Below are 17,404 nucleotides of genomic sequence, written 5' to 3'. Positions count from 1 at the left end.
TTATATCATTTTGTTTGTTTCGTAAATAAAAGAAATATATATTTTATATGTTATATATAATCTTATGTATAATCTTCATATAAAATTACATTTGAAATGTAATATATTATTATACATTTTTTTTTATTAATGTTAAAAATTTAAAGTATATCTATTATAGTTAAGTTTTAAAATTTATTTTATCAATATATTTAAATTTTGTTGATATATTTTATTCATATTATATATAAAAAATATTTACATATATTATTATATATGTAAATGTGTTCACTCTATACTATTATAAATTTATCAGTTTTTAGAAATTTTAATAATGGTGCACTTTTGAATGTTACATAATGATAAATTTTTAAGAAGCTTTATCTACAACACATAATTTGGTAGCATGACAATAATATTCACTATTTCAGAGATAAATATCATAACAAATTTTAAGAAATAAAGCACATAATAGGTACATAGAAAAAGATCTCTGAATTAATAATGCAATTATTAAATGAGATATTTAAATTAAAATTAAAATATCAATAGTAAAGCATGTACATTCTTTTAGTGAAAAAATCTTAAATTTAACATTTCAATACAATATTTAATATTAAACACACATGTATACACACAATGCCAAAGTTATTAGAATATGTAATTAAGATTTATTCAATTTTAGATATATCATTATATCATTATATAAATATATAATGATACATTTATATATTAAATATTTTTTTTAGAATAAAAAAGATACTTTATTTATTCTTACAATTTAAAATCTAATCACATATGTAATTATTTTATTAGTTATAACAATATATATTATTTTAACTATATATGAATATTTTATGCGAATAATTTATTTTAAAATATTCTTTATATAATTTTAAATTTATTTTTTTTATCCTAAGTATTAAAAATTGAAATTAAAAAATATTATAAAAATTTTATTTAGTAATTACAATAAAAATTTACAACATTTAATTATTTCAATAATATATTTTTATTAAATTTAATTTAATAATTAATTTATTAAAAAATAAGTGTAATTAAATTAAGAAGTGATAATTTTGTGATAAATCTTTAGATAAATTTAATTCTTTTGTATACATAATTGTATAGTTCCTTTTAATAAACTAATCTAATTCTTTTTAATAAACTATATATTCCAATTAAATATATCAATTTTATATATGTAGATATAAAAACATATACTGTAATCAAAATATATTTTTCCTTTTATATTATACTATTTAAAGATTAAAATTATTATATAATAGAAATTATAATATTGTAATAAATTATAATATAATTATCATATTGTGATAAATTACAATAATTACGTGACATTATTTAGTTATATAAAAGCTATACAAACATAATTATTATGTGAAACATATAAAAAACAAATAAAATTATATAACTTTAAATTTAAATAATTTAAATAATTTGATTTTTTTTAATTATTTTAAAAATTGATTAATTTAAAAATTAGTTAATTAAAAAATTGAATTTATAAAAAAAAATTAAAAATATTTAATGAACGATAAAATTAATGTATATACATATAATCATATGAATAAAGCATTATATATTAATATTTACATATATCTATATAGATATATATATATATATATATATATATATATAGAATAATAACATAGCATTCGTATTAAATTGTTCACGATTTGATTTCAGTTTTAATCATTTTATATTTTGAACTTGCATATAAAAAAATGTTATGTCATTAGTAACGGTTAAATAATAAAGTCGAATTTATAATGGAAACTATATTTAATATAGTATATACATATCAGTTATTTACTAGACATATTAACCTGCCGGTGTACAATATCGTTTCTTTGAAGTGTAATTAATATTTTGTAAAGAAAGAAAGAAAGAAGTTTTTATATTCATAAATTAAAATTAAAATATTGTTTTTTATTGAGATAATAAAATGTTTATTTTATAAAAGTATATTAATGAATAATAAATATAGAAAATTGATGAGAATTGATTATTCTTCAATATAATTTATAATAAAAGAATATATACAAAAAGTAACGGTATTATAACTTTTATTCTATATATTTATTATATATATATATATATATACTCATTTAATAAAATAAAAACTATTTTACATATATTATATTTACAGCATAATGCATAATAATTTAATTGCTGCCGCCATCGGTGTAACCGTTGGTGTAATAAGTGCAGCTAGTATTTTTATTTATCGTAAAATTTTGGCAAATCAACAATATAGTACAACAATTTCTGATTTAGATGCTGCCAATAAAAAAATTGATGAATTACAATCAGAATTAGAAGCATTAAGGTAACTACTAATTTCATATAAAATATTGATATAAGTATCTTTTTTAGTTTATATATTATTTTATAAAATTAATACTTATCTTGTTATTTTATTTTATTTAAGATTACAATTAAGACAACAAAAAAAGAAAAAAAAAATTTCAAGAAAATTTAGTTCTAATGATAGTACATATACTGTAATAGATAATGATACAGATATTGATATTGGAGATGATGAATTCTATGATTGTTCTGATGGTGAAAGTGTTGTTAGCGATAATGATTTAAGGTTAGTATAATTATATAAATATATGTAATGTAAGTATATTAAATTTATATGAGTAACACGTATGAGGATTTATAATTTATTCTAGTAAAAATGTGAATCTACTTCCTGAAGAAACATCTTAAGAATATTCAAATTATACTATTTAATTCATGATTTAAGCATGATTATTTATATTAATTTGGAAAATTAGAATTTGATCATTTTGGAAAATAAAGTTATTTTAAAAATGTAAAAGGAAGAGATTATATATTCAGTAATATAGGATCTCAGAGGAACTGAACCAGCTGGATATAATACTTAAGGAGATTGATGAACAAGTAAACAATGAATTTGATGTCAAGACTTATTGCACATTGAAAACATTGGTAAAGTCCCATCAAGACAATGTAGAAGTAATATGGAGATTTGCAAGAGCTAGTTATTATCATGCAGAAGCACAGACTGATAAAAATTTTAGAAGAATAATTATTCTTGAAGGTATTTATAAAATATTTTTTTATATTTTTCTGTTATAATAAGAATAAATTATATTTGATAGGAATTCAAGAATGTGAGAAAATTATTAAAAATCGAAATCCTGATTTGTATAAATGGTATGCTATTCTCATAGGATTAAATGGAGATTATTTATCAATGGCAGATCAAATAAAAAATGGTGTTATTTTTAAAAATTATATAATAATGGCTTTAGAAATGTGTCCAGATGACTCTGAATTACATTATCTTCTAGGAAGATTTAAATATGAAATTGCTAATTTAAGTTGGATTGAGAAAAAGGTTTAAGTTTTATTTTAATATATTAATCAATTTTAATATAACAAAATATTATTTCATGCAAAATTATAATTTATAATTAAATGAGTGAATTTAAATTAATAGTTTAAATTTTCTTTATATTTTTTTATAGGTAGCAGCAACATTATTTGCTGAAATTCCAAGTGCCTCATATGAAGAAGCACTTGATTGTTTTAAAACTGCAATAAAACTTGAAGATAAAAATCCACATATTCAATTATATATTAGTAAATGTTATATTGCTTTAAATGAATATTCATGTGCAATTGATTCGTTAAAAAAAATTTTAGATAAACCGATATTAACAGTTGATGATGAAAAAGTGCATACAGAAGCAAGTAAACTTTTAAACAAATATTCAAAACATAACTTATAGCAAAAAATAATATATTTGTACATTCAATTCGTATTTAATAGTTATGCTATTTCCACATCCATATATAAAAGATAAAAGCAACTATATTATGGCTTAATCTAAATGTTAACATCAAATAGTTTGTAATCAATTATATGGAATAATAGGTACTAAAAATTTATGCAAAACATTTTATCTACAGGTATTGTAAGTTTATTATTTTAATTGAGATTTTTTTTTGAAAGAAATGATTTATAAAGATCTGCAAAAGATTTACAGATTTAGGAATATGCACTTTATTTACATTACAATTTATAGTACAATTTAACAAGTTATATTTAGAATATTTAGAATAATATATATATATATAGAGAGAGAGAATGATATGCAGATATATGTATATATTTACAGGTTTCTGGATTTAGTTATTTTCTTACAAGAATTTATAGAACTTATTATTGATATATATTCACTGTATACAATTTCTATAAGTAAAACTTATATACAAATTAATACACTTTTGTATAATTAAATTGTAATTTAATTATAGACTTTGAGTGATTTATCTCCCTAAATATTTTTATTTCAATAGAAATATCCTCTATTTAATGCATCTTTCAAAACTAATTAAAGTAAACTTTTATTATTTATATCGCTTTTTATCTCTGCATTTTATAATAATTTTTATAATAATAATTAATTTTTCTAGTTTAGTTAAAATATATTAAAAGATAAAATTAATTAATAATATCAATAATTAATTAATATCATATTTTATTTTTTTGTACATATTAATTTATATAATTAAATATATTTATATTAATAAAAAAAATTTTAATGTAAAACTAAAATTATTAAATAATAATAAAAAAATTAAAAATATATAATTTTTTACAATATATTTTTTATTTTTATAATATTTATAGATTTTATTTTATTGTTATAGTATTTATAAAAAAATTGTAGGAGAAAATTTTTATAGACAACTATGAACTTTCCCCTTGTTTTAACAAATCAATAATGGTCCAACACAGCATCCCAGAACTCAGTAGATACTGGATGGAGAGAATGGGGTAAAAGGGGTGAAACAGAGGAAGCCCTTCTAGTAAAATAGAAGGGAAGCCAAAGAAAACATTTCAGGAAGAAATAGTTAACATTGAATACTTAAAAAGAAATATTTGATTCAGAACATACACATGACAAGGTAAGCTTTGTTATTTTAAAAATATAATTATATATTTAAAAATTTTGACATTTCTAATATTATTTATCTCAATTAAGTTTTTGTTATTTCTATTTTTTTAATTATTATTTAGAAATATAAATTTAATTTTAATATATATATATAATGAGAAATATTTTATTATTAACAAAATTTCTTTTATCTTTTATTTTATTTTTTTTATTGTATGATATTGTTTTTATTTATTTGTTTATTTTTTTATTTTAAAAAAACAAGTATTTTGAAATATCTCTAATAGATAAATTCTTAAGCTTTATATGTATATCAAATAATTTTATTATATTTTTCTTTAAATATTTAAGATACAATTTGAAATGCGTGGACTTTTACGAGGTACTTTATACTGCATACTATGGTATGGTAGTATAGTGGCTGGCTTTTTATTTATTGCTTGCCCTATGTTACCACTATTATTCTTTAGTCCTCCAAAGTTTCGAAAATGTGGTGATCTATTACTTTCTTGTTGGGAGCTTTATTCTACAGTAAGCAAAACGAACTTCTTTTTTCTTTTTTTTATAAAATTACATTTTTTTATATATAAATTATATAATTATTATATAAATGAATTATAATTATTCACATAAATCATTTTTTATATATTCTAGGCCCTTTTAAAAGTATTTGGTGTGAAAATTTTTGTGTCAGGAGATCATATATCTCCAAATGAATCTGCTGTTCTTGTAATGAATCATAGAACACGAGTAGATTGGAATTTTTTATGGGCTGCAATGTATCAAGCATGTTTACCTAATGTAGCAACTCATAGATTAAAATTTGTTTTGAAAGATCCTATACGACATATTCCAGGACCAGGTAAAATATATTAACATGAAATATTTTTATATGTTTATATGTATACATATATATAATGTTAATATATTCATAAAATAAAGAATAAAGAATTGAAAAATCGATTCTAAAAAACAAAAACAAATACAAATATTGATATATCAATTGAAATTAATTTATTAAATTATAAAAAATTTAATCGATGATGAGCCGAGAACAAAGTGCAACAGTGAAATAAAATGAAAGATAGAATAATTTCACTTTATTTCCATCTTATTTGGTTTAAAATAAACTAATAAATTGCTTATAATTTAATAAATAAATTTTAATTGACATTTTTGTATATCAACTATTTGTTTTGATTTCTAAAATCAGCTTTTTAAAGATGGTTCTTTAATATATTAACAATCTATATTATATAATTCTAATAATTACATATAAAATATTCCATTATAATCTTTTTATGCAATAATTTTTATGAAAATTTAAAAATTATTTTAAAAATTAATATTTGTTTTAAGAAAAATATTTTATTATATGAATTTTGTGTAAATGTCTTTTTAAAAATTGATCTGTTCTTTAAATGAAATTTTTATATATTTTTATTTAACATTTTTTAAGAATTAATTTATATTTATTATTAATATATTAATCTCAAATTTTCTTTTAAATTTTCTATAATCAAATATACAATTTTATTAATAAAATTTTATATTGAAATTTTGAAATCTATTTTGTACTTACAATAAAATATTTTATTTGAAATAAAATAAATCCTATTTAAAGTATTGTTTTATTTATAGCTTTATTTTGAATAAAAAATGAATGAATGGATTTGAATAAATTTCATTTAAATTTTTAATGAAAAGACTATAATGATTAATATAATTATAATATTCTGTATAATAATTTTTAAACCATTAACTATAAACTATAATAATTTTTATATGAAAATATATTTAAATTAAAACATTTTCTTTTATAATATTGATTTTATGAATATTTAAAATTTTAAAGTATTATTGTATAATAGGATGGATAATGCAAATGAATGGTTTCCTTTATATAACTCGTCGCTGGGAAGAAGATCAAAATCGATTGTCACGAACTTTGGATTATTTAATAGCTCTTGATAGACGTTTTCAATTACTTATATTTCCTGAAGGTACTGATTTGACAAAAAGCAGCAAGGAAAAATCCAATAAATATGCCATGCAACATGTTTTACCACAATATTCTTTTATTTTGCATCCAAAAACAACGGGATTTAGTTATTTAGTTCGACACCTTCAACAAGCAAAGTATCTCAATGCTGTTTATGATTTAACAATTGCATATCCTGATTATATTCCACAATCTGAATTAGATTTAATGAAAGGAAAATTACCAAATGAAGTACATTTTCATATTGAGCGAATACCTTCATGGAATATGCCTACAGATGATTTAACATTAAGACAATGGTTACAAGAAAGATGGTTTAACAAAGAACAAATTTTAAAACAATTTTATAAAAAAAAAAGTTTTTCTGCTAAAATTTGGCCTTTAACAAAATTACATCCTTTACATATTGCATTTAGTTTCTGGAGTATTTTAACAGGTAATATTTTATTATATTTATTTTCATTTTTTTTTAAATTTCAATTAAAAATATTATTTTCTTTTTTAATTTCAGGATGTACCATACTTTTACTTATTATTTCACCAGTATTCCAATTATGGACTTTAATACATTCAGCTTTCTTTATTGCTTTATCTTTCTTTACTACTGGTTTTAATCAACTTGAAATGGGATGGTACTGGCGTTGGAAAATGCATTTTCTTACAAAAAAATATAGTTAATAAAATATAAAATTGTTTAATGTAAGTAAACTCCAGTATAAATTATTTTATTTCTTTATTTCTATTTTTTATCATAAATATATAACAATTCATATATCATTTATATATTTATAAATTGGATATATTGAAATTAATTTTTAAAGATTAATAAAAATTTATAATTTTTATAAACTTATATGAAAACTTTAAGTTGCATAATGACAATTTAAACTAGAAAACAGTATATATGGGAACATTTATCTTATAAATAGTATGTAAATTTAATATAAAATTAATTTGAATGAAACAAAAAAAATTTTATTGACTGAAATATATATTGAAATTATATTAATTCTAATCTATAATGAATAAGATAAAAAGAATAATAGAATTATAAGATGTATTTACTTTAAAATTAATTTTTTTTATAGATAAATTAATCATTGATAAAATGTACATTTTACATTTTAAAATTCTATAGTTTATTATATAAATATAATTTATTATGCTTCATTATTATACAATATTAATATTAAAATTTACAGATTATTTTCATATATAATTTATTTTATGTCATAATTCATTTATATTTTGATACTTTGATTGATTACTTGTAAATTATAAAAAATTGAAATTAAAATTCATAAATTAAAAAAAATTATTTTTATTAATATTAATGTTTATGTAGTGTTTATCTAATATATTAATGTAGTTTTAAATTACATATTTATATGTAATATAATATGTAATTAATTATATGTAATATATTAATATTTATTTAATCAATTTCTTATTTTTATTTTTAAAAATTGAAAAAATGTTATTTATACAAATATGGTCATAATTCAAAAATTCAAAAATAAATAATTTATTATTACAAATATAATCATAAAATATTAATAAATTTTTGAATATTCTTTTTCATATAACATTCATAAACAAACATAAATATCAAAATATATAATAAATGACATAAATTTAGTTATTTAATTTACATATAGATGTTTTATTCATTTTTAAATTATATATCAAATAAAACATTATTAGATTTATGTATAATTAAATTAAATGATAATCTTCTGAAAAAATATTTTCTATAATTATAATCATCATCATTGTGTAAACTTTATATATGAAATATATATAAAATTATCTTTAAATTAGATATGTAATAATATTTAATTCATTAAATATTATCATTAAAGATTATAAATATTATAATAATATTATAATATAATTCAACAGAGATAATTGATATTAAGAAAAAATAGTTCTAAGTTAAATATAATAAATATGATTTTTATATTTTTAAAATTGTAATGTATAAATTTTTTTAAAAAATATTAGAATAAATATTATAATGATTCTTTTATTAAATATCATTTATATAAATATAAATTTAAAAAAAAATTATTTTGCTTTTAATAATGTAATTAATAAAAAAAATAATATAAAACACAATTATATATTTAATTTTGAATGATAGATGTAATTTTGCAATATTTAATCTTTAAAAATCATACAAGTGTATATTATATTTAAATGCATAGCATGGAAAATATTTTTATTTATATAGTTTAAATAATATTATGTTTTTTTAATTCTTTTTTAAAAAATATAACTAAAATCAACCTAGCTAACAATGGACACAGTGCCTCATTATCTCATATTTCGAAGTACAAATGTACATATATATTATAAAATAAAATTAGAGATATAAAAAATTTTACAAAATTTAAAATTCGATCAAGATAAAGTATGAGATAGTTATGCACTTAAAACTTTTTAAACAATTATCATTTAAATACATACATAAAATAAATGTATATTTTATTTTTTATATTAATTAAATTAATGTTATAAAAGCAATTTTATAAGTTTCAATATTATTCTTATTAAATTTCAATATGAACTGAAAATATAATGAATATAAGTATATGAATAATATATGTAGAATGTAATTTTTATTTGATTTTATAATAGTAATTAAAACTCTATTTTTCTATAGTAATAGAAATATTATGAGTAAAAGTGAATTCATGTGCCAAAAAAATATGTGTATTAGTGTACTTTTATGAATATTATTCAAAAAATATAAGATTGTATTTGAATTTTAAAAGTCTATTTAAGGTACCTCCATCTATAATAAAATTTTTATTGTTATTATAAACATTTTTCATCAGTTTTGAATTATAAAGAAAACAAATAGATTGATTAACTCTTCATTTTAAGTAATTAATTTATAAAATATCATGCTTCATTTTTATATTGTAATATATAATACTTTATATTTCTATTTATTTTGTAATATATCTCATACTATTTTTAAAATATGTATTGAAATCTTTGTTACATGACATTGAAATATATATGTATATGTAGTTATTATAACATTATTAGTAACATTATAAAAAAATGAATTATAAAAAAAAAATAAAAATCACGAATTTATTCTAATATATTTTATGTTATGAAAAACATGAAATTTTAATATTGTATAAATGTATAAAATAATGTATAAAATAATGTATAAAATAAATGTGTAAACTAGTATAGTCTAATGAAAAATGATAAAATATAAATGTAATAAATATATTTAAACTTATGTTCTTATACATAAAATTCTTATCCTCATTATTTATAAATTTATAATTAAAATATATAATTATCATTATATATATAGTAATTAAAAATAAAATTAATTTTATTTTATATTGATGATATAATTTTTATATTATTTTTAATTTTTAAAAAATTACAAGTTATATTTTAAGTATTATTAAAAAATTTTAATATTTATTAATATTTAAATTATAAATCAAATATAAATTACAAATTAATTTATAAATCATTAGAATCATTAGATTAAGTCTTTAAAATAAAATTTATATAACATTATGAGTTTCTTTTTTCTATAAGTACATTTATATATATATAATATTATTCATATATATAAATATTTTTATTAATTGCAAAGAATCAAAATTAAAGGTAAAGGTTATATAAAAATTAAAAATTAATATTTATTTTATACAATTCTATTTTTATTTGTTTTATTAACAAATAATTATTAAATCATTCATTAATATATTAAATATTTTATAGAATATTTCTTTTATAAAATGGATTAATTGGACTTGGTATAGGACTTGCTTTTAATACACCTGCTAATGGTTTTTTATTTGCATCAAAAGGTATAGCTGGACTTTTCCGAATTTGTGAAATATATTCAGATGTATGTTGAGCTGTATTACATTGAAGAGCAATTTTTACTCGTTTTTTGGAATTTGTAGTAGTTCTTATTTTATGTTGTTCTTTTAAACTTTTATTCTGTAATAAAAATGTTAATGTACGAAAATGTTAGTTGAAACTTTTAACTTTTATTTTTTAAACATTTAAGTTTGCATAAGATGAGATGCAGAACGTAATATATATTAATATATATATATATATATATATTATAAAAAAAAATTATGAAGATATTAATAATTATAACAATTTTAAGTAAGTTATACAATTTGTAAAATAAAGAAAAAAAAAACTTGAAAATTTAGTTAATATTTCTCAATTAATAATTGAAATAAATATAATAGAACTTACATTTGTTTCATTTTTTAATTTTGTTAGTATAGGCATTAACCATATTGGCTTTTTATTGAGTATATCATTTTGTTGCTCATGATTATTTACAACTGAATTACCAACAATTTTTGAACATGATTTTGTGTTCTTATTATTGAATGAACAAATAGGTGCCTCTACATGATCAGAAACATTCCACTTCCCAGTATTTTTTAATTTTATTGATTTTTTCTTCTTTGCTTGAGTGATAATATTTAATGTTTTTACAGTTGTATTTTTATTTTTTTTTAATTTTATTTTTTTATTTTCATCAGTATTCTCAATTAATAAATGATTCTTTCTTTTGTAATTATTTTTTAAATTTGATTTATAAGTATTTTGATTCTGATTCTTTTCTGTTATTTCACGTTTTGTTTTTTTCACATTAAGACTATTTTTATCTGATATATGTAAATTTGTATTTGTTAAATAATTAGTAGTATTTAATTTATGCTTTAATTTTCTCTTTTTTTTTACAACTTCACTTTCATCTATTTCTGTAGATTCACGTTTACTATTATTTTCATCATTAATATTTTCTAATTCTTCTTCACTAGATTTATTACTTTCATTATTTTGCATTAATTGTTTGTTTTTTTTTCTCTTGCGCCTTCTTTGTAGCTTATCCATGTATAGTTCATTCTCAAATTTTAAAAGATGTATTGCAGCCGATTTTGTATCTATATTTTTCTTTTGTATTTTTGAGACTTTTATTTCCTTAATGCCCAATGGCATTTTACCTTCTGATAATTCTGTAAATCTGCAAAAAAATTTAATAAATTTACTATTTAAATTTATTAATATTTTTAATATATTTTTTAATAATTTTAATATTTAATAATTTTAATTTTAATATTTTTTTATTAAATATTTTAATATTTATCATACTCTTTAATAAGATGACGTAATTGTCTACGTGATTTTGTTGTTGATGATGGATGAAATTTATATTTATTTAATAATATAGCTATCTTTTCAGAATTAAAAGGTATTTGAGGCAAATCAACATCTACTCTACCAGCTCTTGGATCTAATGATTTTTCTACATCACAATTCATTTGATTTTGAAGAAATTGTTCTTTTACTTCAGTAATATTATCATCCATTTCATCATCTGATAGTTCAATTTTTTCCATAATATCAATAGAACCAGCAGGAAAACCAGCCTATGCAAAAATAACAATATATATCATTAAAAGCTTTGTAAGAAATTGTAAAATGCTTTGTCCAATTTCATTTAAGAATCTAAATATTTGTTTTTGTTTTTTTATTAATAAATTGATCTCTACTTAAATAGATTAAATTGTTTCTGATTTGGATTAAGTTTTAGAATAAAGAAAAAATTTCAGCATTCCAAATCACCACTATTTTAATATTTTAAAATAAGATACATCTATAATTATTATATCAAAAAGTAAAAAAATTATTATAATTATATATTATATATATTACATATAAAAAAACTTTCAAATAATAAAACTATTAATACTCACATCTCTCCAAGCCTTAAATTTTTCCATATAATCTATACCAATATCTGATTGAAAAATTAAATATCTAAAAATATGTCTCATAATATGTCTAATTTGTCTTTCATCATCCATAGATATAAAATATGAAATAAATGGTTTAATAAGCTCTGTAACAACATCTTCTGGTACATTTCCATTACTGATCTACATAAATTAAAATTTATTATTATTAATAATATAATATTAATATTATTAGATATTAATAATAAATAAATATTTAATGTAACTTTTAAAAATTACCTTTGAAAGTTCTTCTAAAAATATTTCTGTTATATGCATATTAAAACCTTGACATATTTGTGGATCTACTAATAATTTTTCAAGTATTTCAGAAAAACCTTTTATCCATTCAATATTCCATAAGTTTTCTTTACATTTTTGAAAAGTTTGTCGAATTATTCTTCGAACTAACTGAATAAAAATATTTAGCAATCAAATTTTATAAAATGTAACATTATATATTTTATAAATACATATGAAAAATATTCCATTAATATTTACCATACAAAATTTATCTAACCTATATTGATCTATACCAAACCATTCAATGCCTAATGTTTTTAATGTACATAATATATAAAGTAGTATTACATCTTTAGTTTTAAAACAATGTACAATTTTACTAAGAGATTCTGCTAGTTCTTCCTGAATTAAAGGTTTATCTGACATCCACATACAGTAAAATAAACCTTTCCATAATCGCATAAAATCTGCTTCTGTGAATGCTAAAAAAAAATACGAAAAAATAATTAAATTAATAATATAAATAAATAAATAATTAAATAAAAACTAAAGTTAAATTAAATAAAAATAATAAATTTTTAATTAATAAAAATATAAATCTTACTAAATGAACTTTGTGAACGAACTGTTAACCATTTTCTTAAATTTTTTAATACTCTATCTCGAATTATTTTATCATTACTTGAAAGTAATCGAGCAAATTTAATTTCTTGTGCAATAACAATTGCTTTTTTATCTTTTTCATTTATTGAAATTATTTGCTTCATACGTTGCATAGGTATTTGCAATGGTGCATTCGTGTATCGAACTTTTTTAACTGCCATTTTTAAGTATTGAAAGAAATTAACTAAAGGAAGTAACACGATGCAATTGCTATGCCATCTACTGAAACTTTTAAGGTATGTTTTCATATGATAATAAATTGTGATTTTTAGAATTACATTAATTGTGACTTATGATTAAATATCATAATATTTTCGTTTATTTTTTCATCATTATATTGAATTTAAAACTATAGTATGCAACAAGACATATAATATCTCACTGTCATACACGAAAATTATGATACTTAGTGTCATATATCAGCATAGTGAAAAGTAACCTTACATATATATCTCAATAGATGGCATAGCAAGTATCTTGTACCTTCTTAGTTTTTTCCCTTCTACCCTTAAATTAAAGTAACATCAGAAAAAAAATCCAAAAATCTAAAGCCTCATCTAATAATCTTCATCATATATTTTCTTTAAATATAAAATGCTTTTTGAGATTTCATCTTAAAAATGTTCGTTCATATTTTACATATTAATCTATAAATATAATATGTGTGTGTGTGTGTATATATAATATATATATATATATATATATATATCCTACATTGTAACAAATAATATTTAAGATTACAGTTTTCAACTTTTCATCGATGCATGAATTCATAAATCGTAATTTATAACTTACAACTTCATTGCATTTAAATCGAAAATTTTGTTATAATCGATTTCAGTTCTACCAATAGTTACATTATTAAAATATCATGCTATTAATATTCTATATACATAAATTTAATTGAAAAATATTAACTTTTCTTATGATTTTTTTTATTTATTTAAAAAATATATTAATATATATAAATTTTTGTTTAAATTATATTAAAAATATATAATTATATCAATTCATTCCGTACTTTTCATCATTTATCACTTATATTTTTATGTTAGAAACTGGACTTTAAGTATCATCTCTTACATTTCGATGAGATACTAACTACAAAAAATTGACGTGCTTGACGTGCAATTTTTTCTTCAAAATGAAGAATTGAAAATGTGATTTATTATATCGTTATAAGTTCCTGTTCAATAAATTAACCAACAATGAATAAGGTACAGTTTTATCAAATATATTGTATTTTATTTTTTTTTAAAAACATTAAATGTTTTAAAAAATTATATATATATATATATATTTATGTTTTTGAATTTTTATTATTAATATACTTTTTAATATTTTTAATATATATATCCATAGATAAATTATTGAAAACAAATGAATTAATTTTTAAAATATTAACTAAATGATAATAAAACTATTATGTTCAATAATATATATATTCGATGTATGTTAAATTATTTAAATATATTTTTTCAGATGTCAAGATATCCTTCAGATTGCAAAGTATATGTAGGAGACTTAGGAAGTGGTGCGACAAAGCAAGAATTAGAAGATGCTTTTTCTTACTATGGATCTTTAAGAAATGTATGGGTAGCTAGAAATCCACCTGGATTTGCTTTTGTGGAATTTGAAGATGCTAGAGATGCAGAAGATGCAATAAGAGGACTTGATGGAAGAACTATATGTGGAAGACGAGCTCGTGTGGAACCATCTAATGGGAGAAGATTAAGAGATAGGAGTTATTTCAGAAGAGGTATAGGAAGATTGTTTCATCCTGAAGATAGGTGTTACGAATGTGGTGAAAGAGGCCACTATGCTAGAAATTGTCAACGACATAGAAATACACGTAAGAAAAGGTGAGTATAGAATACATTTATTTCATATAAATTCTATGGCATGCAAAAAAATATTAGACAAGTAAGCAAGAAATATATATGTTACAGATTTTTATTTAACAAATATATGCTTAAATGTACAATAAAATTAATTTGTAATTATGTGTTTATATAAGATTTATGTTTATTCTAAACAGAATATTGTACATAAATATTTAGTAAAATAGATTTCAATAAACAAAAGAAATTACATAAAGAATTAAAATTATTTTTAAATTTGAAGTATGAAACAAATATTATATGAAAGAAAATAATATTTTATAATATGAAGGTTTTATATTCTAAACTGAAGAGGTTTCAATATCAAAAAGATACAGATGTAATACTAACATTTTTATAGGAGAACCAGCAGAACAGTATACACATGAGAAATGTGTTGCTACTGAGATTCTCGTGAGATTCGCCTTGGGTTCACTTTGTGATACTACGTAGTTACAGCACAAAGTACCCACGTTCCTTGGGTTTCTTTCTGCATTCTACAAGCAAAAGAGGAAAACATGGCCGATGGAGTGGCTAGTTCTGCACACTACAATACTTCTAACGACCACTGAGATCACCTTAAACTGAAAGTTTTTGCACATCAGCACTACTGGTACCTCTGATATTCTTCACTTGTTTTACTCTTTTTGCCAAATTATCATAATAGATCTAATGGTCACTGAAAGATAAACTGTGAGTCATTTCATCTAGCCACTCTTCGTCCACATATTTGACATTTGTGCAATTTCATCTGTATAAGTTCATCTGTTCTCTTCTTCTTGACATTATTATTGCGTATTATATAGCTATCTACTACAAACTGATATATAAATATGAAAAATGATACATAACTAAAATATATTTATATTATATATTATATTTTGAAACCTATAAATATAATTGTTTTTAAAATAATATAACATTATATTTATGATATTTTATAATTTAGATTTATTAATGTTTCATGCATATAATAATATATTTATTATATTGACATTTAAGCAACAGAAAAAAATAGGAAATATTATAAATAATGAAAATCAGACTATCATACTATATTTTTATAATTGTTATTTTTATGTGAATATGAAGTAAATTATTATAGTTTTCCTGGGTACTCGTCACAATTTTTGCAAGCCCAATTGTTTCATAAATTTCTTAAAATATTATGTAAAAATATTTTATGATATATTTATAATCAAAAAATGTAATAAATTTTAGAATTATTATAGAATTATAGAATTTACATAAATAAAGTAGCAATAATATTCAAAATTATAGGCAATTTTAATACAATCATGATTTTAATGTAATATGTATTTTAGATCCCACTCCAGGTCTTATTCACGATCAAAATCTCAATCAAGATCACGGTCTCGGTCACGTTCGAAGTCAAGATCAAGAAGCAAGCATTCACGATCATCATCTCGTAGCCGTTCTCACAGTAGAAATGACTATAATAAAGATAAAATTCGTAATAAACGGCGATCTGATTCTAGAGATCGTAGTCCGCGCAGGACCAAATCGAAATCTGTTTCTAGATCTCGCAGCAAATAAAACGATGTATATTCTTTAGCTGATAAGTGTATGAAAATCATTTCTTATGTTAATAGTTATATGTTCTATCAATTAAGCTTTTTCATGATTAATTTTTTCTAATCCTTTGAAACAAGATGTTAAAAAAAAAGACTTATATAAATAATAAAAATGATTAAAATTTTAAAAGTTTATAGTAATCATCAAGAAAAAAATATCAAATTAATATAATCCTGTAATCAATTCTTTCAATGTAAAATCAACTTTTATTTACAAATATTTTATATGAATTGATCATGAATTTTCGCTTTCTACATATGTAAATAGAAA

General features: G+C 19.2%; 4 protein-coding genes across 6 annotated transcripts; 3 read left to right on the top strand and 1 right to left on the bottom strand.

Moving 5' to 3' along the window:
- Positions 1–1,636: 1,636 nt before the first annotated feature.
- On the top strand, positions 1,637–4,295 carry LOC727538 (regulator of microtubule dynamics protein 2). Of its 2 annotated transcripts, none has more exons than XM_006563209.3 (6): positions 1,637–2,054; positions 2,150–2,329; positions 2,432–2,596; positions 2,859–3,073; positions 3,135–3,373; positions 3,504–4,295. In XM_006563209.3, the coding sequence occupies exons 2-6, from the start codon at positions 2,154–2,156 to the stop codon at positions 3,765–3,767; spliced, it is 1,059 nt and encodes a 352-aa protein (XP_006563272.1). In that variant the 5' UTR covers positions 1,637–2,054; positions 2,150–2,153; the 3' UTR covers positions 3,768–4,295. The 2 variants fall into 2 exon arrangements, with proteins under 2 accessions (XP_006563272.1, XP_001123247.2); XM_001123247.4 differs by having other exon boundaries at positions 2,030–2,048.
- Positions 4,296–4,670: 375 nt separating this feature from the next.
- Positions 4,671–7,674, top strand: LOC727539 (lysocardiolipin acyltransferase 1). The gene is made up of 5 exons (XM_001123248.5): positions 4,671–4,950; positions 5,292–5,471; positions 5,595–5,802; positions 6,812–7,378; positions 7,454–7,674. Exons 2-5 carry the CDS (start codon positions 5,304–5,306, stop codon positions 7,618–7,620), a joined length of 1,110 nt encoding a protein of 369 aa, XP_001123248.2. The 5' UTR covers positions 4,671–4,950; positions 5,292–5,303; the 3' UTR covers positions 7,621–7,674.
- A 2,947-nt stretch (positions 7,675–10,621) lies between these two features.
- LOC412480 (ribosomal RNA processing protein 1 homolog) lies at positions 10,622–13,899 on the bottom strand. Its single transcript, XM_395937.7, has 7 exons — positions 13,600–13,899; positions 13,254–13,477; positions 12,993–13,163; positions 12,714–12,896; positions 12,109–12,386; positions 11,200–11,980; positions 10,622–10,929 (listed from the first exon to the last, which is right to left on the bottom strand). The coding sequence occupies exons 1-7, from the start codon at positions 13,817–13,819 to the stop codon at positions 10,699–10,701; spliced, it is 2,088 nt and encodes a 695-aa protein (XP_395937.6). The 5' UTR covers positions 13,820–13,899; the 3' UTR covers positions 10,622–10,698.
- Positions 13,900–14,599: 700 nt separating this feature from the next.
- Positions 14,600–17,225, top strand: LOC727087 (serine/arginine-rich splicing factor 7). 2 transcript variants are annotated; one of them, XR_409609.3, is made up of 4 exons: positions 14,718–14,875; positions 15,141–15,520; positions 15,900–16,151; positions 16,864–16,988. XR_409609.3 is itself a non-coding variant. In XM_006563210.3 (3 exons), exons 1-3 carry the CDS (start codon positions 14,867–14,869, stop codon positions 17,093–17,095), a joined length of 621 nt encoding a protein of 206 aa, XP_006563273.1. In that variant the 5' UTR covers positions 14,600–14,866; the 3' UTR covers positions 17,096–17,225. The 2 variants fall into 2 exon arrangements, 1 of the variants encoding a protein (XP_006563273.1); XM_006563210.3 differs by lacking the exon at positions 15,900–16,151 and having other exon boundaries at positions 14,600–14,875; positions 16,864–17,225.
- The last annotated feature ends 179 nt before the right edge of the window (positions 17,226–17,404 follow it).

This window comes from Apis mellifera, linkage group LG1 (genome assembly GCF_003254395.2).
Source record: "Apis mellifera strain DH4 linkage group LG1, Amel_HAv3.1, whole genome shotgun sequence".
In the NCBI taxonomy this organism is placed as follows: domain Eukaryota; kingdom Metazoa; phylum Arthropoda; class Insecta; order Hymenoptera; family Apidae; genus Apis; species Apis mellifera.
This window is presented reverse-complemented; position numbering and strand designations above follow the sequence as displayed.

Bases quoted from the DNA above. Each gene is read 5' to 3' on its own strand.
- LOC727538 (XM_006563209.3), top strand. From the start codon at position 2,154: ATGCATAATAATTTAATTGCTGCCGCCATCGGTGTAACCGTTGGTGTA. The intron at 2,597-2,858 runs GTTAGTATAATT...TCAGTAATATAG, and splicing joins GTTAGCGATAATGATTTAAG to GATCTCAGAGGAACTGAACC. The intron at 3,074-3,134 runs GTATTTATAAAA...TATATTTGATAG, and splicing joins AAGAATAATTATTCTTGAAG to GAATTCAAGAATGTGAGAAA.
- LOC727539 (XM_001123248.5), top strand. From the start codon at position 5,304: ATGCGTGGACTTTTACGAGGTACTTTATACTGCATACTATGGTATGGT. The intron at 5,803-6,811 runs GTAAAATATATT...ATTGTATAATAG, and splicing joins ACGACATATTCCAGGACCAG to GATGGATAATGCAAATGAAT. The intron at 7,379-7,453 runs GTAATATTTTAT...TTTTAATTTCAG, and splicing joins TTTCTGGAGTATTTTAACAG to GATGTACCATACTTTTACTT.
- LOC412480 (XM_395937.7), bottom strand. From the start codon at position 13,819: ATGGCAGTTAAAAAAGTTCGATACACGAATGCACCATTGCAAATACCT. The intron at 13,478-13,599 runs GTAAGATTTATA...ATTTTTTTTTAG, and splicing joins TCGTTCACAAAGTTCATTTA to CATTCACAGAAGCAGATTTT. The intron at 11,981-12,108 runs GTATGATAAATA...ATTTTTTTGCAG, and splicing joins TTACGTCATCTTATTAAAGA to ATTTACAGAATTATCAGAAG.
- LOC727087 (XM_006563210.3), top strand. The intron at 15,521-16,863 runs GTGAGTATAGAA...TATGTATTTTAG, and splicing joins AGAAATACACGTAAGAAAAG to ATCCCACTCCAGGTCTTATT.